This window comes from Colobus angolensis, unplaced genomic scaffold, assembly GCF_000951035.1.
Source record: "Colobus angolensis palliatus isolate OR3802 unplaced genomic scaffold, Cang.pa_1.0 Scaffold75, whole genome shotgun sequence".
NCBI lineage: Eukaryota > Metazoa > Chordata > Mammalia > Primates > Cercopithecidae > Colobus > Colobus angolensis.
The window spans coordinates 9,370,271-9,391,635 of record NW_012121265.1 but is presented as its reverse complement, the minus strand read 5'-3'; the positions used below and the strand labels follow the sequence as shown (position 1 = coordinate 9,391,635).

Sequence of the window (21,365 nt, the reverse complement as noted above, 5' to 3'; positions counted from 1 at the left end):
ACAGGGCTTTAAGACATTAGATTTATTACGTTTGGCTCCAGAACGTGAAACAGAAACCAATAGGTAAGTTACTGGAGGGTTCAGATTTCAGCACAGCACAAGGAAGAACTTTCTAACAATCAGATCTCCTGAGGAACAATCAAAGTTCAGTCTGAAGCTAGGCAATCATCCATTCAGGATGCTGGTGAGGCGCGATAGACACCTACAGCACACAAAGGCCGTAGAAGACGAGGACATTCCCTTCCCAGCTCTGCGACCCTAAGGTTTCAGAATTACAAAGATGAGACTCTAACCAGACTGCAAGAGACAGGCAGGCATGACAGATGAGGCAACTGAGGCCTAGGGAGATGAGTACACGTCTCATCTACCCAGAAGCAAGGCAGCCCAGGTCTTGTCAATGCCCAGTCCAACGCTCCACCTACCAGGCCTCAAGCAAAGTAGTACATAGCTGAAGTCAGGGTCCCAGTAAAATAAATCCTAAGAATCCAGAAAGGAAGCACTGGCTCAGTACTAAAGGGCAGACAGGAGGCTGCACCAACTTCCACTCAGGCCCTGTGACCTTCCCATCTGGTTTGTCCTCTCCTGGGGGCCATCCACATGTGTCATCCAATACCTAAGTGGTCAGGAGAAAGGTGCACAGTGGGTACTGGGCCCAATCCTAACCCCAGCTCCCTGAGGCATCTGGGCTCAGTCAGTGGGTTCAGGAGACTCACCCCATGAGCACCTGGCTGGACCTGAAGTGGGCTGGGGACCTCACAGTGAGGGAAGGACATGTTCTTTCACTCAAACATAGACATATTTGATTCTCGAACAAGAAAAAGAGCCTGCCATGTGACAGAATGCACCACCTACCTTTGGTTCCAGTCGGGAAAACAGCTGCACTCACAGCTATATGGCCCTTGAGGACATATGTGAAGCATTCCTGCAAAGAAAACCCAGGGGCATGTTGCAGAATGGGGACAGATGCCTAATCCTGTTGTTTTCTGGTAGTTCACAAAATCCTGCCTGCTAAAGTTTTTAGCAATATCACAGAGACAACGTAAGTAAAAAGAAAAAAATCTGGTGGAAAAAAAGCCTGGCCATGGGGCCAATTTCCCAGAAAATCTTGAAATTCAATTTAGTAGAAGAGCACTGTCAGAGAGATGACCCCACAGGACTTTATAATGAACACTCTGACATACTCCATCATGTGAGCCTTAGAAAGAACGGAAAAGTAATAAAAAGTACTGATGGCCCTAGCTAACATTTACTGAGCGAGTCCTCTGTGCCACGCACTGTTGTAAGCACTACATGTTTGATCCCACACTTCACGATGGAGGCACTACTGTTATCCTCGCTTCACAGAGATTCAGTAGCATGCCCAGATCGCACAGTGCGGAAGTGGCAGCATCTGGCCTTGGGGCCAGTCTTGCTTCAGCAGCTGTGCTTCCTACCACCATCCTATCTTCAGGGGTTATCCCCACTGTCCAGACAAGAGAAGTGCTACCCAGAAGTGTAGCAGCTTGCCAGTAAGGTGCAGAGTCAGGACTAAAACTCCTTTCTCCTCAGCCTGGTTGAGCTCTTTGAAAAGCACAAAAAGAGTCACACCAAAATAATCCTAGACGCAAGGTCTAAACTCTTCTAAGGCACTGGTGCATACAAAGGGACAAGGCAAGGGACCAAGACAATGAAACCTGCCCCACTACATTGCATAAAACCCTTTTCCTTGGATAATCTTCCTGAAGGAGCTCCCTTGGACAAAAAGATTCATTTAGGTGCTCAATCAGCATTTGCTGAGCACTGACTACGATCCAGGAACTGGCTGGGCTCAAGGGAATTCACAGCCAGCTGGGAAGGTGAGTCCTTTTATTCTTATTTTTATGGATGGTGACTGCTTTGTTCAACGTCAGAGCTAGTAAATGGCAGAGAAGCTCTGAAGCCAGGTGTCTCCAGACCCCTGGTACACATCTCTCCGCCTCACAGCTCTCTTTCCCCTTTCCATGCCAATCATACCAGAACCTTAATAGAGTCTGTCATTTCGGAAAGTTCCCAGAGAGTTAAGCCTACAAATAAGAATCTCGAAAAAAGAAGGGGGTGGCCTTCAAAATCAAATCTAGACGCTGCTTATAAAGCATATATTTCACTATCTCATCCCCAGCCTCAAAGGCATTTCCTGACTGGAGAAGGCCAAAGCTATTATATCTAAACTTGCAACTGAGCTGCCCTAACCATCGCAGAATGCTTTAAAAATTTCTCCAAATGTCTTACTCCAATAATTAATTACATGAACCTTGTAAAGCAGATAAGCCTGACTCCACAGCAGTGAGTAATTTTACTACCCCACATGTAGTTTTTACTTCTTTATACTATCTCTTTTCATAAAAGCAATGCTCTTCTTAAGACAGCAGAGAGGACCTCTTAAGGTTTTGGCCTCCGCCTTACCTTCTCGTAGGCTGTAGGGGTCCCAAAATGCATTGTCCGCGTCACATCTGTGGTGCCATCCCTTTCCAAAAAAAAAGGACACATTGGTTTCCCGTCAAAATAAGCTTTAAGTCAAATATGACACAGGCAAGCATGCAGACAAGTGAGAACCCCCACACAATACTGGTGGGCATGTACAATAGCACAGCCATCTTTGAAACTAGTTTGCAGTTCGTTAAAAGGTTAAACATAGTCACCACCTGACCCAGTAATTCCACTTCTAGTTATATATCCAAGAGAACCAAAAACATACATCCACACAAAAACTTGTACATGAAGGTTCATAGCCACATTATTCATCATAGCCAAAAGGTGGAAACAGCTGCAATGTCCAACAACTGATGAATGGATAAACAAAATGGGGGATTATCCACACAGTGCAATACTGTTCAGTAATAAAAAGGAATGGAATACTGATACATGCTGCAACATGGATGAACCTGGAAGACACTGTGCTAAATGACAGAAGCCAGACACAGAAAGCCATACATAATACAATTCCACTTCTATGAAGTGTCCAGGATAGGCAAATCCATAGAAACAGAAAGGAGAGTAGTGGTTCTCCAGGCTATTGGAAAAGGGGGGAGTGACTGCTATTGGGTATGAGGTTTCTTTCTGGGGTAATGAAAATGTTCTAAACTTGATTGTGCTGATGGCTGCAAAACTCTGTGAATACACACACACACACAAACAATTAATTGTATATTTCAAGTGGGTGAATTACATGGCATATAAATTTTACCCCAGTAAAGTTATTTTAAAAAATGAAACAAAATGTGAATGCAGGGTGGCTAAATAAAGTGGGAGTGACATCAGCCCCTGACACACACATTCTTGGTCTACGAGAGACACTATCACTGGAGTTATGAACAAGACGCAAGAAGGCAAAGAAAACAGGAGCCCATCTCTAGCAAAAGAGGGCCAAAACCCAACTCCTCCTGTTAGAACAGCAGGGGGATTCCTGGACAGAGACCCTAAAAGTATCCAAGTACGTATCTTAACACATACTAGACTATATCCCTGACATAGAAAGGATAACTTCTAGAATTCTGCTAAAATTTAGAAGCAAACAAAAGTTTACACCATTACCAAGCAATCCTTAGCTCTAGGCTGATATTATTAACACCCCTGTGTCCCAAGGCCAGGCATGGCTGCCACATAATTGGCTGAGCTCATTCAATAATTAGGTCCTCCCTTAGCCACAGTCCCAAATTCAGTGGGGAATGGAGCAGCATTAAAAGGCCTTGCTCGTGCTCTCTTAACGCAGACAGGGTCTATTCTTACTCCTTCTCTTGGGTTCCGTATCAAGACCCAACCAAATCTTGGGTTCTTCTCTGAGGAACTTTTCCAGAGAAGATAGCTGTGAAAGCAGCAAAACATGGAGAAGGGAATTCAGAAATCTGGCGGCAGCCCTCATTTCTCACCCATTCATTCAAAATGAATCCCTGACTTCATAAGGCCCTGGGGCGGCTGCAAGTACAGGGAACCGGCAGGCGGTTCATGGGCTGGGGTGGAAAACTGTCAACAGTTCCAAAAGCTTGCTTTATTTCACAGTTGTTTAATTATATTTTTAAAACTTCCGGCCAAGGACTATAACATTTCTATCAAACAGTCTTTTGTGAGAACAGAGTCACAATTGGGCTATTTCAAATAGGGGTGAAAAAAAGGACAAGACATAGGAACGATTCCATTAGTGGCCAGCACAGGGTGTGATGACCAGCTGAGTACTCTCAGCTGGAGCTCAGCTGTATACCTTCTCAACTGCCTTGAATCACAGAGTCAAGTTCCACAGCAGTCCTGGTTTACTTACTTGTATTGAGCACCCGAGTCAATGAGGTACACCTCATCCAGAGACAAGGTCCTATTCGTCTCAGGGACTGGCCTAACAAAGTTAATTAAAAATTAATTATTCCACAAATGTAAACACTTAGTGAATCTGGGAGGAGGACACACAAGAGCTCTTTATATTGTTCTTGCAACTTACATAAGCCTGAAATCATATCAAAATAAGTTACCCAATAAATGAATTATTTCACCTAATATTAAACTTCTACTTTTCAAAAATCCAATCAACCTATCTCCCCAACTGAGATAAAGAGCTCAAGAGGGGAAAAATAACACATTTCTTTATATCTACCTCTGTTTGTGTCTGGAATAAAACAGGTGTTCAAAAGATAACTGTCAAAGCTAAAAAAATGAGAATCCTTAGAAGCAACAGGACCTAGCTAGCTAGAGTCCTGGGAACTGGGACAGGAGCAGCCTGGAATCACTGCAGACTTGCTTGTCTCTGGGAGCCCCAGGCCCCTGCCTCAGCCTCCAGGCCCCTCCTTCAGCCCTGACCGCAGCAGGTACCTCCCCACTCGCTCCCCACCACTGGACAGGCAGGAGTAAATGTCTCAATTTGGGAGAAAAACTAAAGGAATTTTGCTGGGAAAAGGAATGGATCATGATATTCTTCTGCTGGAGCACTTTTTTCAAACAAACATGAGGAATTTTCAAAAAGTGATCGCTTTCCCCACGCCATTTTCGAAACAGTATCACCGCACTGGGAAACGCCCGAAGGGAGGAGAGCACTCCATGCCTCTGCCCTGCAGCTGAAGTGAGGTTGTCCTCCATCTCCAGGTACCACCCCCTCTTCAGCAATAAGGGCACCAGTCCACACACAAGCTGAACAACTGAAAAAGACAACCGGTGCCCTCCAGAACCCTGCCTCTAAACAGGCTTCCAACCACCCACAATGAAGAAATGCCAAAGCAGAGGCAAATTTCTTCCCCACTGGCATGAAATTGTTTAATGTTTTAATTATACACAAAATTCTAGGATAGTATCCAGCCAGGAAATTCATCCTGAGTTAAACAAAAACTGAAGTCCCTCTGACATTTTTATCTGGAACAGAAGCATTAAGCGAGGGAACTGTACTGTCACATCTGTGACTGTCTCCCACACACAGCTTCAAAATCTGCCCCAGGACGAAAAACGCTAAAAGCAATTATTCAAAGGGGGAAAAATATGTGCCCAAGCACAGCACAGAGAGACAGTGTTCTTTCACTGGCTGTGCATATAACAGACGAGGAAGCACAGAACTCAAAATACCCAATGCAAAGCAAAGCAGTTTGAATCAGGCAGAGCCGAGGCTGAAGCCCAACGGCCACACCTAATGACACTTCCCACCATCCTGTCTTAGGACTGACAGGAAGATCTGTCAATCCTAAACATATCAGTGCCCCTCTGTCTCACAGGGAAGGGAGGCTCGGCCCTGTGGGTCCATGGGTTCTTGTAGACCGTGTGGCAAAAATACTACATACTGGGATGCTAGGCTTCAGGCTCAGGGAGACAGGAAGAGAGGGTACTCTCCACCCAAAACAGGTTGTCCCACAACCTAGTGCTAAGGTTTTCTGGTATGTAACTGATGGAGCTCACAAGAGATACGGACTAGTACAAAACAACTGCTGTTACCAGGAAAGAAAACCACTCAAAAATTCCAGCCATGGGTCAGGCACAGTGGCTCACGCCTATAATCCCAGCACTTTAGGAGGCTGAGGCAAGAGGACTGCTTGAGTCCAGATATTCGAGACAAGCCTGGGCAACACATCAAGATCCTCATCTCTACAAAAAAACATGTAAAAATTAGCCAGGAGTGGTAGCACACGCCTTTAGTCCCAGCTACTCAGGAGGCTGAGGCAGGAGAACTGCCTGAGTCTAGGAATTCAAACTTGCAATGAGTCGTGACAGCACCACCACACTCCAGCCTGGGCAGCAGAGCAAGACCTTGTCTTTAAAAAAAAAAAAAAAAAACCCCACCGGGCGCAGTGGCTCACGCCTGTAATCCTGTAATCCCAGCACTTTGGGAGGCCGAGGCGGGCAGATCACAAGGTCAGGAGATTAAGACCATCCTGGCGAACATGGTGAAACCCCGTCTCTACTAAAAATACGAAAAAAAAAAATTAGCCAGGCATGGTGGTGAGCACCTGTAGTCCCAGCTTCTAGGGAGGCTGAGGCAGGAGAATGGCGTGAACCTGGGAGGCGGCAGAGCTTGCACTGAGCGGAGATCGCGTGACTGCACTCCAGCCTGGGCAACACAGCAAGACTCCGTCTCAAAAAAAAAAAAAAAAACCAGTCATCAAGATGCAAGGGCTATACATACAGTTCCTGCAGCTTCAAAAAGGAAAGAGGGACACCCAGCTGACTACAACGTAGAGAATGCCAGTGCCATACTGAGCCTAAGAGGAGGCTCCCAAAAGGCAGAGGCTTGGGGATTGGGAGAAAACAAAACCTTAGAGGTCTTATTTCTCTTCATTTTACAGTCTCAACAGACAGATGAAGGGGGGCACAGAGGCCTCTGGTAAAATAATGTCACCCCTGCTCAGGCTCCTGTGCAGAAGCAGCAATGCCCGGCAGCATGCTCCTCCGCATGCCTTACGCGTAGTGAATGATGGCGCCGTTGGGTCCCGTACTGGAAATCGTTGGGAAGCTCAGGTCCACAAAGTCAGCCTGTTGCCTGTAACAGAAAGACAGAAGCAGAGTGGCTTAAAGGTTTTTACTGTGCTAAGATTCAAGGCCCTTCCAGCCTCATTCAACTTGCAAGAAAATCAGCATGAGGTTCCTGGGTCCCCCCAAATGGATCCTTACCTGCGAAACTCCTCGGCTTTGTCAGCAGCTGAGATCTCTGTCACACCACCTTTGGGAACCTATGAGAAAATTGCTTATAATCATCTGGTGAGATAAATTCATGTGTGCCTCTTACAATTAGAGGAGATACTTTAAAAGCTTACTTTTTCCTCAATTTCTTCATCCCAACTGCCCAATCTACAGGACACATCCTTAGCAAGGGAGAACTCCCAAAGGTTCTCACCAAAGCTATCTAAAATATAACCGTTTCTATTCATTTAATTCTTCACTCAACTATTGTGCTTCAGTATTGTATCCTAAAACCTCCCAAAACAATGTATCTAAGTTTAAAAATTCAAAAGCATCCCCTCCTAAGAAATCATCCTAAGAAAATCATTCTAGAGAAATAAAAAAGATCAATGCAGAGATACTATTGCAGGATTACTGATAACAGCAAAAAATTAAAAACAACCCGAACATTTAAAAATAGGAGGACTGGGTTAGTAAATCAGAACAGCCACTAGATGAGTTTTCATTTGGATGCTTTTTTAAGGCCTCAACGTAAATGGAAAAGGTTCACACTATGAGTCTAAGAGAATAAAATAAACAAAACACAAAATCATATCTAAACCAGGTGTGATGGCTCACACCTATATTCCTAGCACTTTGGGAGGTCAAGATAGCCCAGGAGTTTGAGATCAGCCTGGGCAACATGGCAAAACCCCATCTCTACAAAAAAAAAAAAAAAAAAAAACAGAAAAAATCAGCTGGGTGTGATGATGCACTCCTGAAGTCCCAACTACTCGGGAGGCTGAGGTGGGAGTATCACCTGAGCTTGGGGAGGCTGAGGCTGCAGTGAGCTGTGATCACACCACTACTCTCCAGCCCGTGCAACAGATGAGACCCCATCTCAAAAGAAAAAAAAGAAAAAGAAAAGAAAATGTATCTGCACACTAAGAGACACGTAAAAATAATTTATATTTTTTAAAATAATTTATGGCCTGGAGCGGTGGCTCACGCCTGTAATCCCAGCACTTTGGGAGGCCGAGGTGGGTGGATCACGAGGTCAGGAGATCAAGACCACGGTGAAACCCCGTCTCTACTAAAAATACAAAAAATTAGCCGGGTGTGGTGGCGGGCACCTGTAGTCCCAGCTATTTGGGAGGCTGAGGCAGGAGAATGGCGTGAACCTAGGAGGCGGAGCTTTCAGTGAGCAAAGATTGCACCACCGCACTCTAGCCTGGGTGACAGAGCAAGACTCCGTCTCAAAAAAAATAAAAATAAAAAATAATAATAATAATTTACATAGATGAACAATCACCAGAAGGAAATACGAGGAAAAAAGTTACACTGCTGGGAATAAAGACAATTATTTTCTTTTTCCAATTAAAGAGTTGTTTATACAGTACTTAAAGGGAACACGATATTGTTTAACAACAGCACAGAGAAACCACCCTCTTGCCAACTAGAGCAAGAAATTAACGGCCAAGAGTCAATTTAATATAAAAAGGTTCATGGCTTGAACTGAAGTTCAAAATGTACACAAAGATCTTTTTCTCCTAATACAATCAGCTTGCCTATAATAATATTATAAGAGTCATTTTTCCTTATAATGAAATTCCACTTAGTTATGATTCCCTAACCCAAAAAGCATGCACTCTATTATGGAACTTCTTTCTTCATTCTTGTTACCATTTTCATAATTAAGGAATTTTGAAATCTACACACACCAAATTTCCAGAAAGTGTTATTAAAATAGAGCCCAAAAATTTGATCAAGATCTCAGACCTCATGGTCAGCAGAGCATGGGGGATGCTAGAGTTAGATTCACATATAGGTAGGTCTCAATAATGTATACCCACATATTAAACAAAGACTAAGAACCAACCTCTTTCTCCAGCCAGTTAAAGAGTTCACAGAGGGCAACAGCATCTTTAATCTGTGCAAACAATGGAGACATTTTTTTAAGTTATTACTGAAAGTCACATGACCAGATTCAGAGCCTAGCCCTAATGCAATACTGAGAAGGCTGTACCTGCAGGGTCACACACCATCAGCAACCAGAGCTTTACATGTGGACATTTCTGGGAAGCCGGTGTGTGCAGCAACTCCCATTATCAGGGAAAGGCTCCTCTGCTATTCGGTAGTTCAGGTACAATCAGGAAAGGCCCCACCTCAGAGAACAGGGAGCTCCTCCAAAAGGTTAACTTAAAGGTTAAGAACCCTACAGGGGCCAGGAAAAAATAGGCCACTATCAAAAGTCACCTCTGAGCCCAAAATCTTTCGAGACCCATCCTTTGTTCTGAAACACAATCTGGCTCTTTTATGAGGCTTCATCAGCATCATGTCATCACCATCATCTACACTATTATCATCAATATCTCCTTTTGTGTTGTGTAATATACTTTGTAAAGATCTAATCCATCAAGTATTTTATTTCATTCCCTCATTAACTCTGGAAGGCCAGGAGGCTGAGGCTCAGAGAGATTCTAACCTTGTGCCAGGCTCAATGCCACAGAGGAGGTGAAGGAGCCAGGCCTTCTGACCACCTCACATCCCATCTTCTGCACCAGCTCCTCTACTCACGTGAGCCCGCCTCATGCCTTCTGACTCGGCTGAATTCTTCACAGCTTTGGCGATGCAGATGGGGGTGTAAGGCATACAGCAGCGGTGGTCCTAGAGGCAAAGGGCAGTAGGGTGGGAAACCAAACCTGCTGCGCCCACCCCAAGACCAAGGCAACCACCTGTTTGCTCAGCAAAACTTACTTTAGACCAATCATTTGAAGAGCTCCCCCTGGGGACCCACATAGCTGTCCCCTGGGGCCCCAATGACCTGTACCTTTTGATTGATGACCCTGAGCTTAAGCTCAACCAAAAAGAGTAGGTACATCAAACAAGGTGTCTCTCTTCCATCCCTCACTCCCTTAGCTCTTTGAGACGCTGGCTGCCTGCCATCAGCAAGACACTGCTTTCCAAGCCACTGTGGTTGTGGTTAGAGTTCACTAACCACTGAAGGCTTGACCGAAATCACCCTTCTCTTGATGTACAAAGGGGGCTTTTTCTCCCTGTCTGGCGATGCACCTGACCTGATGAGTGAGGCCTCCTGCTCCCTCCCTTCCCACCCAGTGGTCCTGTCTCAGCTACTGATAATGATCTGATATTAAAAGGCTGGAGAAGACCCTTTCCAATTTGAGAACAAGTTAGAATCCAGCAGACGGGCCTCAGCACACCCGACACTTGCACAGAGCTTCTCAAATTGCTTTCGTGATCTTATCTCCTTTTCTCTTTCTCTCCAGAGAGAGAAGAGAGAGAGAGGAGGAGTCACACTGTGTGTGATGGTGGCAGGGGTACAATGGCAAGCCAGATCTAGACAGCCAGGCCTGGTCTCTTCCCAGGATGGCCCACTGATCAGTGGAGAAGAGAGAACATCACTGGGCTTGCCAAAGGCCACTTGGCAGCCAGAGGCCAAGGGCAGGACAGTAGAAAAGCCTACCTCTAAAGAGGCCTGGATTCCAGTCCTATCCCAGACCCTAATTAAAATGAGGCAACAAGTGTCAGCTGCTTAGCACTGCCCAGCAAGGGCTCAGTAAAGGGCAAGCCTATCACTATCACTTGAATTTGACAACTCCCCAATCCCCTCTGGACCTCAAGTGTCCTTAGCTATAAAATGTGGTGGGGCAGAAGGAGGGGGTAGAGAAGCATTTCCCAAGCTTTAAGCATTCTCATACCACCTGCACAGTTTTTACCCTAGCTTCTTATCTACTGTACCCTTATTCACTTAGTACTTTTCTTTAGACCATCTTTAAATCAGCTTTATTAAATTCAACTTTATTTTAAATAATTATAATATCACGAACTCATGCTAGTTATGGTTTTTCTACTATATGCTAAATGCTGTTAAAACAGACACATTTAAGTAAACCTAAATAATAATGTGTACCACCTAAAATAATCTCTCATGCCATGCTCTGGAAAACACAAGACTCAACAAGCAATAAGGGCCCTCAGGCTCTTGATATGGCTCCAGCTCTAAGGCCTCATCCAGGGAGACCACAGTTCTGATCCAACAGGCAGCCTCAGAAATCTGCCTCTGCTCCAAAGACAATACCAGAACTGGGAAGAGGGTGGCAGAGTTTAGATGGATCAAAGTGGGGCCACCAACCTTGGGGATGGCCTCGCTCACAGCATAGCTGGCCTTGTCGCTGACCCACACCTTCTCCCTTGGGGAGAGATCAGCACACAGGGCCTTGAGTTCACTCAGGATGGACTTGTAGGGATGCACCTGGATCCTGTATTCGGCCTCCAGACCCAAGTCAAGAAGCAGGTGCTCCTTCACACTGGGGGCATCTATGCGGTCACCATCAATGAAGAGCCTGCAGATGGAGGAGAGGTGAGGGAACATGAGTGAGAGGAGGGAACATGAGTGAGAGGGTGGCAACACAGACACACATACACATCAGGCTCTGTTTCCTGGCAACCAAAACCAAGCCCCTTTTCTCTCCTCCCCACTCCTTTCCCAAATCCTGCCCTCCAAGCTGCATTCCCTGTCCCTGTTTATGTTATCATCATCCACCCAATTCACCAAGCCAGAAATCTGGGCAGTGTCCTTCATTGATAACCCTCTTCCCGTCCTTCATTAAGACCTTGGGACCCACAGCCTAAATCTCCATCTAATCTGTCCAGCTCAACTACAGCCTCGCCCAGTCACCATTCAGGTTCAGGTCCCACCATCTCTCCCTTGGGTTAGTGCCACAGCCTCTAAGTCTTTCCCTGTCTACCAATGTTTCAGTCATAATATTCTTTACAAGTTGTACGTCTAACACGTGGTTCCCTCTGAAAAATTCTTTCAACAGCTTCCCACTATTCTTGTTCAGAACAAGAACCCAAGCTCCTGAATGCGGCCCACAGGCCTTTCTTTTCTGTGGCCCCTGCTCACATTCCGTCCTCACTATGTTCTGACCTCACTGAACCACTTCAGGTCCTCCATATGCACTGTGCTCTCTACTGCCCAGAGTGTCTGAAAATGCTGTTCCCTCTGCTTGGATCACGGTTCCCTGCTCCTCCTCACCCTGCCATTCACCTAACTCACCCACATTTATCCTTACTCTCTGCTTCAATATTACTTTCCCCAAGAGTCTCCTCTGATCTCCAAGTCTAGGTCAGGCCCCTCTCATAACACCTACATCCTTCCCACACGCAGACTGGTGCCCACTTATGTGCCCAAATACTTTAGAAAGAGGACATGCTCATCTCCCTGACCCCAACCCAGGACCCCGTCCTGTTTCAGTCACCCTAGCACCTAACAGAGACCCTAAGCACATCACCGGCACTTAATAAATGTGTTGTCTTAATACAAAAAGCTATTTAACTAGAACAGTAATGAAAAAAAGGCTACAAGAAATGCTTTGAAAAAATAAACTGGCAATTCAACAAAGCGTAGCTGGAGGGGTTTTCCCATATTATTTTTGATCTTCAAAATGACTGCATTTATTTGCATTGTGGACCCAGAATTGTACAGTTGAACACATACACCCCTTTACACTGGCTGCTAGAAAACTTGCCAAAGAATGTGTGGCCTGAACAAGACCTTGCAGCAAAAATGTTGTGAACTAACCTCACTCCAGCTTGGTCCTAACGTCCTCACCTACTTGTTTTTTAGTCTCATAGTACTACAGACACTTTCATGCGTTTCAAATCATTTTGGGGGCTCAAAGAGAGGCAGGATATAAACAAACACCTACTGCTAAGGAAGACAAGAAGGGAAAATGTTAAAAGGGCAAGAAAAGAGAAGCACATCAGTGAACCATCGGACAGTGATGGGTGGGCCAGGACCAGAAAGGGCACACGAGGGCTCTGAGGAGCTGCGGAAGGATCCAGAAGCGGCGCAAACACTCACATGATCGTCTCCAGTCCTATGATTGCGTAGGAGAAAAATACTGGATTATGCTCCACATCTGATCCTCGGAGATTAAATAGCCCTAGAAAAGAAATCAAAGTCCCTGTCACCTGTCTGACTTAAGAATTTAAGGGGTCGCTTGTCGGGGGAGGGAAGAGCTTCAGCTTGGAGTCCAGCTGCTGTGGAAGGATTCAATGGAATCGCACAGAAAGGCTGGAAGCCTGACTCCTGTCTGGTGCCACCTCTGAACTGCAATTGCTCATGTCCACCACGTGAGGGCACCAGAGCTGTTTCTCATGCTTCCATATCACTGCCGGGAGAAGGGAATAAAAGCTATCAGTCAAAATCCTGAGAACTGCCCCCACAAGCAGTTGAAATGATCCGCCTAGTGCTGACCTGCCAGGCCTGGCCTTGAAGCCGACAAACCTCTAGCACTCCCAAATAAAAGGGGAGGAGACAAGCACTCTCTCCCTTCTGAGGCAGATGACCTAGGGTAGAAAAACTGAGACCCTCACACAAGGGAAGCCAGGCAAGCCTCCTCTGTAAGGGTCAGTGAGCCCCATGGAGACAGAGCTTCCTGTCAGAGGTGGAAAGAAAAGCAGAGAGTCAGCGAGGCTGCAGCTCGCGAATGAAATCAGAGCCTGCAGCCCACCCATGGGTCTGCTCTGGCACCACAACTGGGTGGAGGACCTGCGGACAGCCAGTGTCAGTGATGCTGCCGAACGTCTGAGAACTAGAGAGACCAGGAGAGAGCACAGTTCTGGTCCCACGACTTCCAGCTTCCATCACTTGTTCTCATGAGGATCAGAGCAAAAAAAGGCCTGGGCATTAAACGTACAACCTCTATTTTAAAATAATGGCTTCTCAAAATAAAGGGATGAGGCAACATTTTTTACCTATCGTACTAGCACTTCTTAAAAAATGACAGTAACTAGGGTTACGGTGTGGCAAGATGGACAAATTCAAATACCAAGGTGCAAACTTTCTGGCAGGCAAAGGGCAAAATGGGTCAAAAGCCCTAAAAGCCAACCAGAAATAGGAAGAAAATTATCAAACACTAAGACATGAATTCATGAACCAAGATTTTGATGGTAGTATCATAATAAATTATGGGATTACTGCAAATAACCCAAAGGTCATCCTTAGGGAAACAGTTAAATAAATTATGGTATAACCACATGATGGAATATTTAATACTCCCTTAAAATTATGCTTATATATGCTTATAGTATACTGATACAGTGAAAAAAATCAGGCTATAAAATGATATATGCATAGAATACTGACACTGATTATCTCTGAGTAACAGAATTTATGGGTGATTTTTTTTTTTTCTTTTTACTTCCTCTGCATTTTCCAAGTTTTCTATCATGGGATTGTGTTTCTGTTACAATCAGGGAGAGAAAAAAGTTTTCCATGTGTTTTTCTCTGACGCAGAGGTCATTAAGTTAATTAGGGATGTAAGTCACTGACACACTTGACAATGTTTTGGGGATGGAAGACGCAGGGATTGAAGAGAGAGGACACTGCAGCAGGGTCTCATTCTCTAGCGAGAAGGCAAAAAGATAAAGCAGTGCCTCTTCTCAGTTTCTCTGGGTCAAATCAACTCAGAAACCAGAAGACAGGACAGGAAGGTTCAACCAGATTCCATCAGGTTTTAGATGAAAGAAGGTGCTGAACAATTGCATGAAGGTGGGTTAAGGTCTAAAGATTGAGAAACTGCTATTATATCAAAGGACTTGGGGAAGAACTTTTGGTTCCTAGTTTTCTGAGGTAGAAATGTTCCCAGAACATTCTCACTATATAAAGACCCTAGGAAACTACAGGACAAGTGTAAAGAAAGAAGGCTTCTGCTATGATCCCACTTCTACACCTACAGAGAGGCTGACAGACATAAAATATCTGTAGGAAATGCCCTTCCTTAGAGGTGCCATGGTCCTGAGGAACTGGCCAGAGGTGAGCATCACCCAGCTGTGATAGTGCTCTGGGCAAGCCTCACTCCCCTCCCCAACTCCCTGTAATTCCTTCTCCTTCATCCTAATTGGCATCTCCTATACCCATTTGGTGACACAGTCTTCTGCTTATTCCCTGGCCACTCAGAAAAGTTGAATGGCATAAGCACACAGATTCCCAGAGACCCAAAGGAGAGATCGGGTAACATGCCCAAACAGCGAAACCAGAGCACTCACACGCAATCTCATCCAAGGCAGTGACCACAAACCACATGACGTTCCTCTCAGCCATTTTCAACCGAAGGTCTGCAACCTTGTCCTTCCAGGAGATGCCTGCAAGAAACAAATGTGCTTTAACTCCAGTCCTGGTCCCAGAAAGCAGTAGGAACCCAGTGAAAGAACCTACCCCAAACATCAGCACCACTTCTTACAGGGAGCACGCTATATTTACACAGACAGGAGGCCTGGATTCAAGCCCTATAGAAGAGGTGTCCAAGCCACTTAACTGTCGTGAGCCTTGATTGCCTCACCAGTAAAATTCATTCATTTACACATCCCACAAATGCCTGTGTAGCATCTAGATCTGCCAGGCATAGATACATGCCAGGCACTCTGCTGGTCACTGTGGTTACAGCTCTGGGCCAGACCTAGTCCCTGTCTTCATGGGGCTTACAATATAGAAGGGAAGAGAGACAATGAAACCAGCAATTAACACACTACTGTAAATACTGATGCAACAGGGGACACACAGGGAGCTACATCAACACACCACCCAGCAGAAGGAACTCACCCAGTCTCAGAGGTCAGGGGAACAGCACCCACCACTAGATGCTCCTGGGGCTGCAAGACTTGCCTTTCGGTGCTAAGACCTAGGAATTCCCTGTAGTCTGACTCACTGTGATTACCACTTCCAAATCACATTTGCCCTTTCAGACACTGCCAAGGCCTCCCTGCTGCTCTGTAAGATGAAATTGTGGTGCTAGAGGAGCTCACTCCATTGCCACCACAACCACCCTACCAGGGCAGCATTCATAACTCAGGGAACAGCCAACTGGGTGGGCATCTGTCTTATTCACTCAGCACCTTGCACGGCGTCCTGCAGATAGTAGACACCCAAATGTGCACTGAACAAAAGCTTTATCAGCAACATTTGCTCTCCCCTCTCCTACAAGCAACAAGTCAGAGCTTCTGCTCTAGTGAAAAAAATTTCAAACCACGCAGATAGAAAATATTTAGCTGACCCTGGGCCACTCACTGGACCCATCCTCCCCATTCAGCAATACCCCTCTGGTGAGGATGTCACACAAGAAAGCAGGCTGGGGGCTGCCCCCACACCCAGGTCTGCTTTGAAGATCAGTTCGGGAATGCTGTTTAAAACTTGGCCCAGAATCTAGGCTGTCATGCTTTCTTCCCAGGATCCCTCTGGGCAACCTGCCTACATTCCACAGCCATCCCCCATCTACCTGTTTCTACAGCAAGACGCCCTCCCCTGCAGCCCCACCTCCAGGTCTCTCCCTCTGCCCCTTCACTGCTTCATAAATCCACACAATGGTTCAGAGAACATGCTGCTTACCCATCACTATCACTCAGACCAGGGAAACACACCCACACCCCAAAGCCTCTAAAGCAGAAGATACGAGATGGAGGACAGAGGCCTAGGAAGGTAAATCTACAAATGCTGACATAAGAAGGGAAATGGAACCTAGAAACCTCTATGCTCTATTTCCAATATCAAATATGTTCGAGTGGCAGTTAGCAGCTGAATGGTTAAAAAAAAAACTCAGTCTTTTCAGCAGCACCCAAAAAGTCACCCAAACGAGCTTTGCAAAAATAACCAAAGCCAAACTAAGTGGCAAGTAGGTGGCAACAGTGGAAACAAATAAAGCTCCTGCTTCTTCAAATATCCCACTGGGGCAGAGGAGGGCAAAATCCTCCGGTCAGCTCAAACTCGACTTGGATTCGGAGGAAGAGGTTGGAGACAATAGTAAGAGGTGAGGGGACAATGACGGGGTCCCTGCTGGGTGGAACCGTGATTCTGACCTGTGTAATCCAGGCCCAGTGTGAGGAGAGGCTTGCAAGGGCGCTCAGGACGGTCTGTCCAGATTTTGTCAACGAGGTTCTCCTTGACAGGAATGAGGTGGTGGCCGGCACTTCTCAGAACCTTGGCCATTTTCTTCCAATAATCTGAGGAGACACATTGTGGCCCAGCCATGAGCCGAACGCCCATTGCAGCAGGGCAGGCAGCAGGGCCTTGAAAGTCCAGAACCTTTAGAAAGGTGGTCCTGCCGTGGCCCAGAGCTGGGTGTGCAGGATGAAGAACTGTAAAAGCACATCTTCACCAACAGTGGAACTCTCTCCTCACCTTGACCTCTACTATAAAATCAGTCATGCTAAGCCCCCCAATGCTCCACACCCCACAAGCAAACAAAAAGGATGGAGGGGAGTCTAAAAGCCACTTCCTCACCCAAGCAGAAAGGAACCAAGCTCACTTACCTGTAGGAATGATTAAGGGGTCCACACCAACCCTGGATCCTTCAGGAAGCACACTCACCAGCCAGTCTTCCTGAGTTGGTGTGTCCTTCAGACCTACGTGGGGAAGAACTGATAAGAAACAATTCCCAGTGGGTCCACGCTTATTATCCCACCAGAAGGATACAATTCTCTAACATCATGATAGCAGGGTCTTTATTAAGCAGCTTCTTTAAAGTGGATTGATAGGACTTAGAAAATCTTTGAACCTCCCTTAATCCTGGAAGGCGACAGAAAGAGGGAGAAGTGTAAGTTTGTGTGTATGAAAAGCGTAAGACGAGGGTGAGACAGAAGGGAAAAAAGTACGATTTTTTACTTGACTCCTTATAAAAACATACTGGGGATCACTGCCACGTAGGCACATGGTGTCACCACAAAGATAATCTCCTCAGTTCAGTCACTTCCCCACTACTGGTCACTTGATGAGAATGTGAGCAGTGATTTGGTGAAGTCTGGGAACTGGGAGCCTCCCACATATCACACACCAGGTAAGGTGATAACATGCTCCCAGTGTCCGCCACTCATCTGCAACGGCAGGGTGGCCAAGAGAAGGCCCCTGCCCCATAACCAGCCTCTGCATAGAGGGCTAAGCACAAGTCTCGGCAGCAAAGAGATCTTCCCAAAGTTTATAGGAGAGGCACACAGGCACCCATCTTGCTGTCTTTATTTATTTATTTATTTATTTATTTACTTTTGAAGACACGGTCTCACTCTGTTACGCAGGCTGGAGTGGCACCATCTCGACTCACTGCAACCTCCACCTCCTGGGTTCAAGCGATTCTCCTGCCTCAGCCTCCCTAGTAGCTGGGATTACAGGCTCATGCTACCACATCCAAGTAGTTTTGTATTTTTAGTAAAGATGGGGTTTCACCATGTTAGCCAGGCTGGTCTCGAACTCCTGGCCTCAGGTAATCCTCCCGCCTCAGCGTCCCAAAGTGCTGGCCATCCTGTTGTCTTTAATATGGGCCTCTGGGTTCCCCAGCTTCCAAGATGAGACAGCCCTTTCTGTTTCTAAGATGCTAGTCACAGGACACGATATCAGCCTCCAGAGTGGAACTAAAATTACTTCTATAGTCCAGTTTTCCTTTAATCTAAGCCAACATCTTCCATATCTAGCCAGTTATCTTTGAGATGTATACTTTCTTTAGCCAATCAGATTTTGGCCAAATAATTAACATCTTGATAAAATGAACATATATTTAGAGTAAAAGTTCACATATTCTAAAACAGTAGAAACTTATCTTTACTATTTTTCTCCACTGACTACTGATATAACCACATAACCACAGAAGGGAAGTGCAAAGGTTTATAAAGAAAGAAGCTCATGAATTCCAACTCCAAAAAAATGCCTAGAAGCTGACATTGAGTTTCATTCTGCTATTCGACTCTTTCCTATTTTTTTTCTTTTTTTTTTTTTTTTTTTTGAGGCGGAGTCTCGCTCTGTCGCTCGGACTGGAGTGCAGTGGCCGGATCTCAGCTCACTGCAAGCTCCGCCTCCCGGGTTTACACCATTCTCCTGCCTCAGCCTCCCGAGTAGCTGGGACTACAGGCGCCCGCGACCTCGCCCGGCTAGTTTTTGTATTTTTAGTAGAGACGGGGTTTCACCGTGTTAGCCAGGATGGTCTCAATCTCCTGACCTCATGATCCGCCCGTCTCGGCCTCCCAAAGTGCTGGGATTACATCTTTCCTATTTTTTTTCAAACCACTAAACAAGCCACTTATTAACACAGTTTCTCCGAATGCCCTAGTACACTATATAGTATAGCTTTCATAGGATGAAGCCATGTCATTTCCTAGCAGACAGATCTTCAGCAAAACCCCAGGGATGAATCACTCACTGGCCAACCAAACCCACCAGAATCTTCCTACAAACAAGACTTGACTGAGGAAACTAGGGAGGAGCCTGGAAGAGAGGAGGATTCACTCCCTCTGCCACCCCCGTGCTGCCATATACCTACATTAAGGAACAGGTAGGCAGTGTTCACACCTCTTTAACATTCTGACCCCCAAAATGCTAACAGACCTAACAGATGGAATCTGTGGGCCCCAAAGAGAGATGCCTGCTCCCCGGCGGGGGGCACAATGTTCTACTGGGTGCAAGAAGAAAGTATCAGAGCTTCTATTTGTATTTATTTTTTATAAAGAAATTACAAAGTTAGTTTTTGATATTTGGAATATAGAGGAACACTAGCACATATAAATACCATATAAACATACATACACGTTGTGGGTACTTGACTCCCATTAACAGAAGCACGCAAACAAAAAAATTTAAAGACCACTAGCCTGTCCGTTTATAACAGCCAGTCTCAAATGCCTGCCCGCGTGTGTGTGTGTGTGTGTGTGTGAGAGAGAGAGAGAGACAGAGAGAGAGAAGAGGAAGGAGAAATCAAATGCAGCACGGGCAACAATCTGTAGCTTTGGTGTTTTTATATTTATGAAATGATTTTTGAGAAATAGAAACTTAATCCAATGCCAGGACAAAAACGTTCCTTGTTCTTCCCAAAGACAAAGAACACGTGTATGTGTGTGGAGGGTGTGTGGCGTACACCTGAGTGCACACACCCCTCGGTCAGCTGGCTGCCTGGATCTTAGGGTCATGGTCTAGTCCTCTGTTCCCTGCTGTGAGTCTGGGGACTATTTCCTTCCTCATTATTTCCTACAACAAATAAGAAGCATCAGGTATTTTGTTTCATCTTCTCTTTCTCACTTGGCCCTTCCTTATCTTCTGTTCCCCAAGTTCAAAAATCAGGAAGCAAAGACTTTGTACAGTCCCTAAAACCGTGTTTCTAAAGACTATTTTAATGACAGGAAACTACACACAGCAGTAAATTAAATGAAAACAGAGTACATACATACATTATTCAATAAATATTGATCTATATGCTTTCCACATAGTAGTATTGCTTTAATTCTCACCACTTTATATGTTATTTACTTACTGTGATTAATTCATTTTACAGATGAGGAAACTAAAGCACTGCAAGTGAAGTGACTAACCCAAGAAAGTTCCAGACCCGTTCGCTTGTCCTGCATGCTGCTCCTCTCCAGAGCTAAACTGCCAGAAGCCAATCCAAGATCCTCAGAGAGAGCCTCGGGGGAAAACTTTCTGGCTCCTATTGCCAATGACTCCTTGCCTTTATCTCACTCTGAATCATGAGGCAGCAAATAGTAGAAGGCCTCCAGTACCGGAGTGAAATGCACAGCAATGTGATCTGCAGCAAATCAACTGTCCTCTCTAGCCCTCAGTTTCCCCTCAATAAAATGAGTATCCTGAACCAGGGTCCTCCAAAATTGAATGTACATTGGTATGTATGTATAAGCATGCCATTTTTTTCCCCTCAGTTTCCCCTGGATTCTCAATAAGGTCCATGATTGCATAAAAGGAGTACGATCCAGGAGTCCTGAGGACCTCTAGGATCCCTGCTGAAACCAGGCCAATTAAGTTTAGGCTAGCCATGCCTGTACCCACCCATCTTCATGAGTGTCCAGTTGCTGTCCATTTGCTTGGCAGCCTGGAGAAAGTAGCGCCCGTCAGTCCACATGGCTGCATGCTCTTCTGTGATGATGGCTGTGCCTGAAGCAGGGGAGAAAAAAAAAAAAGAAGAAGAAAGGTTTCTAACAACTGCCCAGAAGCTGCACAAAATGACAGCAGGCAGGTGAGAGCAGTAAGAGGCACCAGCTCCTCCTAGTGGGGCAGATGGGTCCTTAACTCCAAAGAAACTTCTGGGCAAGAGAAGACCACACCACTGAGAACAAGTTGTGTATCAAGCTCTGAAAGAACAGTCCTGAGACCCAAGCTGCCTGGCACTGGTCCCTGCACAAAAAAGACCGCACTTGCACAGTATGAGTCAAAAACAGAGAATGCAGAACTGCAGACATATGGCCAAAGTGGTCTCGTATAATCAAGACACAGGGAG

General features: G+C 45.7%; 1 protein-coding gene across 3 annotated transcripts in view; it reads right to left on the bottom strand.

Moving 5' to 3' along the window:
• The window catches only part of XPNPEP1 (X-prolyl aminopeptidase (aminopeptidase P) 1, soluble), a 67,429-nt gene that overhangs the window by 6,099 nt on the left and 39,965 nt on the right, over nt 1–21,365 (bottom strand). For 2 of the 3 annotated variants that reach the window (XM_011927914.1, XM_011927912.1), the window contains 13 exons: nt 20,918–21,022; nt 17,410–17,502; nt 16,957–17,100; nt 15,154–15,249; nt 12,965–13,046; nt 11,231–11,441; nt 9,655–9,744; nt 8,957–9,007; nt 7,090–7,148; nt 6,881–6,958; nt 4,271–4,342; nt 2,422–2,482; nt 853–922 (listed from right to left, as the gene is read on the bottom strand). In XM_011927914.1, the coding sequence (XP_011783304.1) occupies nt 853–922; nt 2,422–2,482; nt 4,271–4,342; nt 6,881–6,958; nt 7,090–7,148; nt 8,957–9,007; nt 9,655–9,744; nt 11,231–11,441; nt 12,965–13,046; nt 15,154–15,249; nt 16,957–17,100; nt 17,410–17,502; nt 20,918–20,990 (1,180 nt within the window). In that variant the 5' untranslated portion in view covers nt 20,991–21,022. The remainder of the gene's footprint in view (nt 1–852; nt 923–2,421; nt 2,483–4,270; nt 4,343–6,880; nt 6,959–7,089; nt 7,149–8,956; nt 9,008–9,654; nt 9,745–11,230; nt 11,442–12,964; nt 13,047–15,153; nt 15,250–16,956; nt 17,101–17,409; nt 17,503–20,917; nt 21,023–21,365) is intronic. The other variant, XM_011927913.1, reaches the window with a different exon arrangement.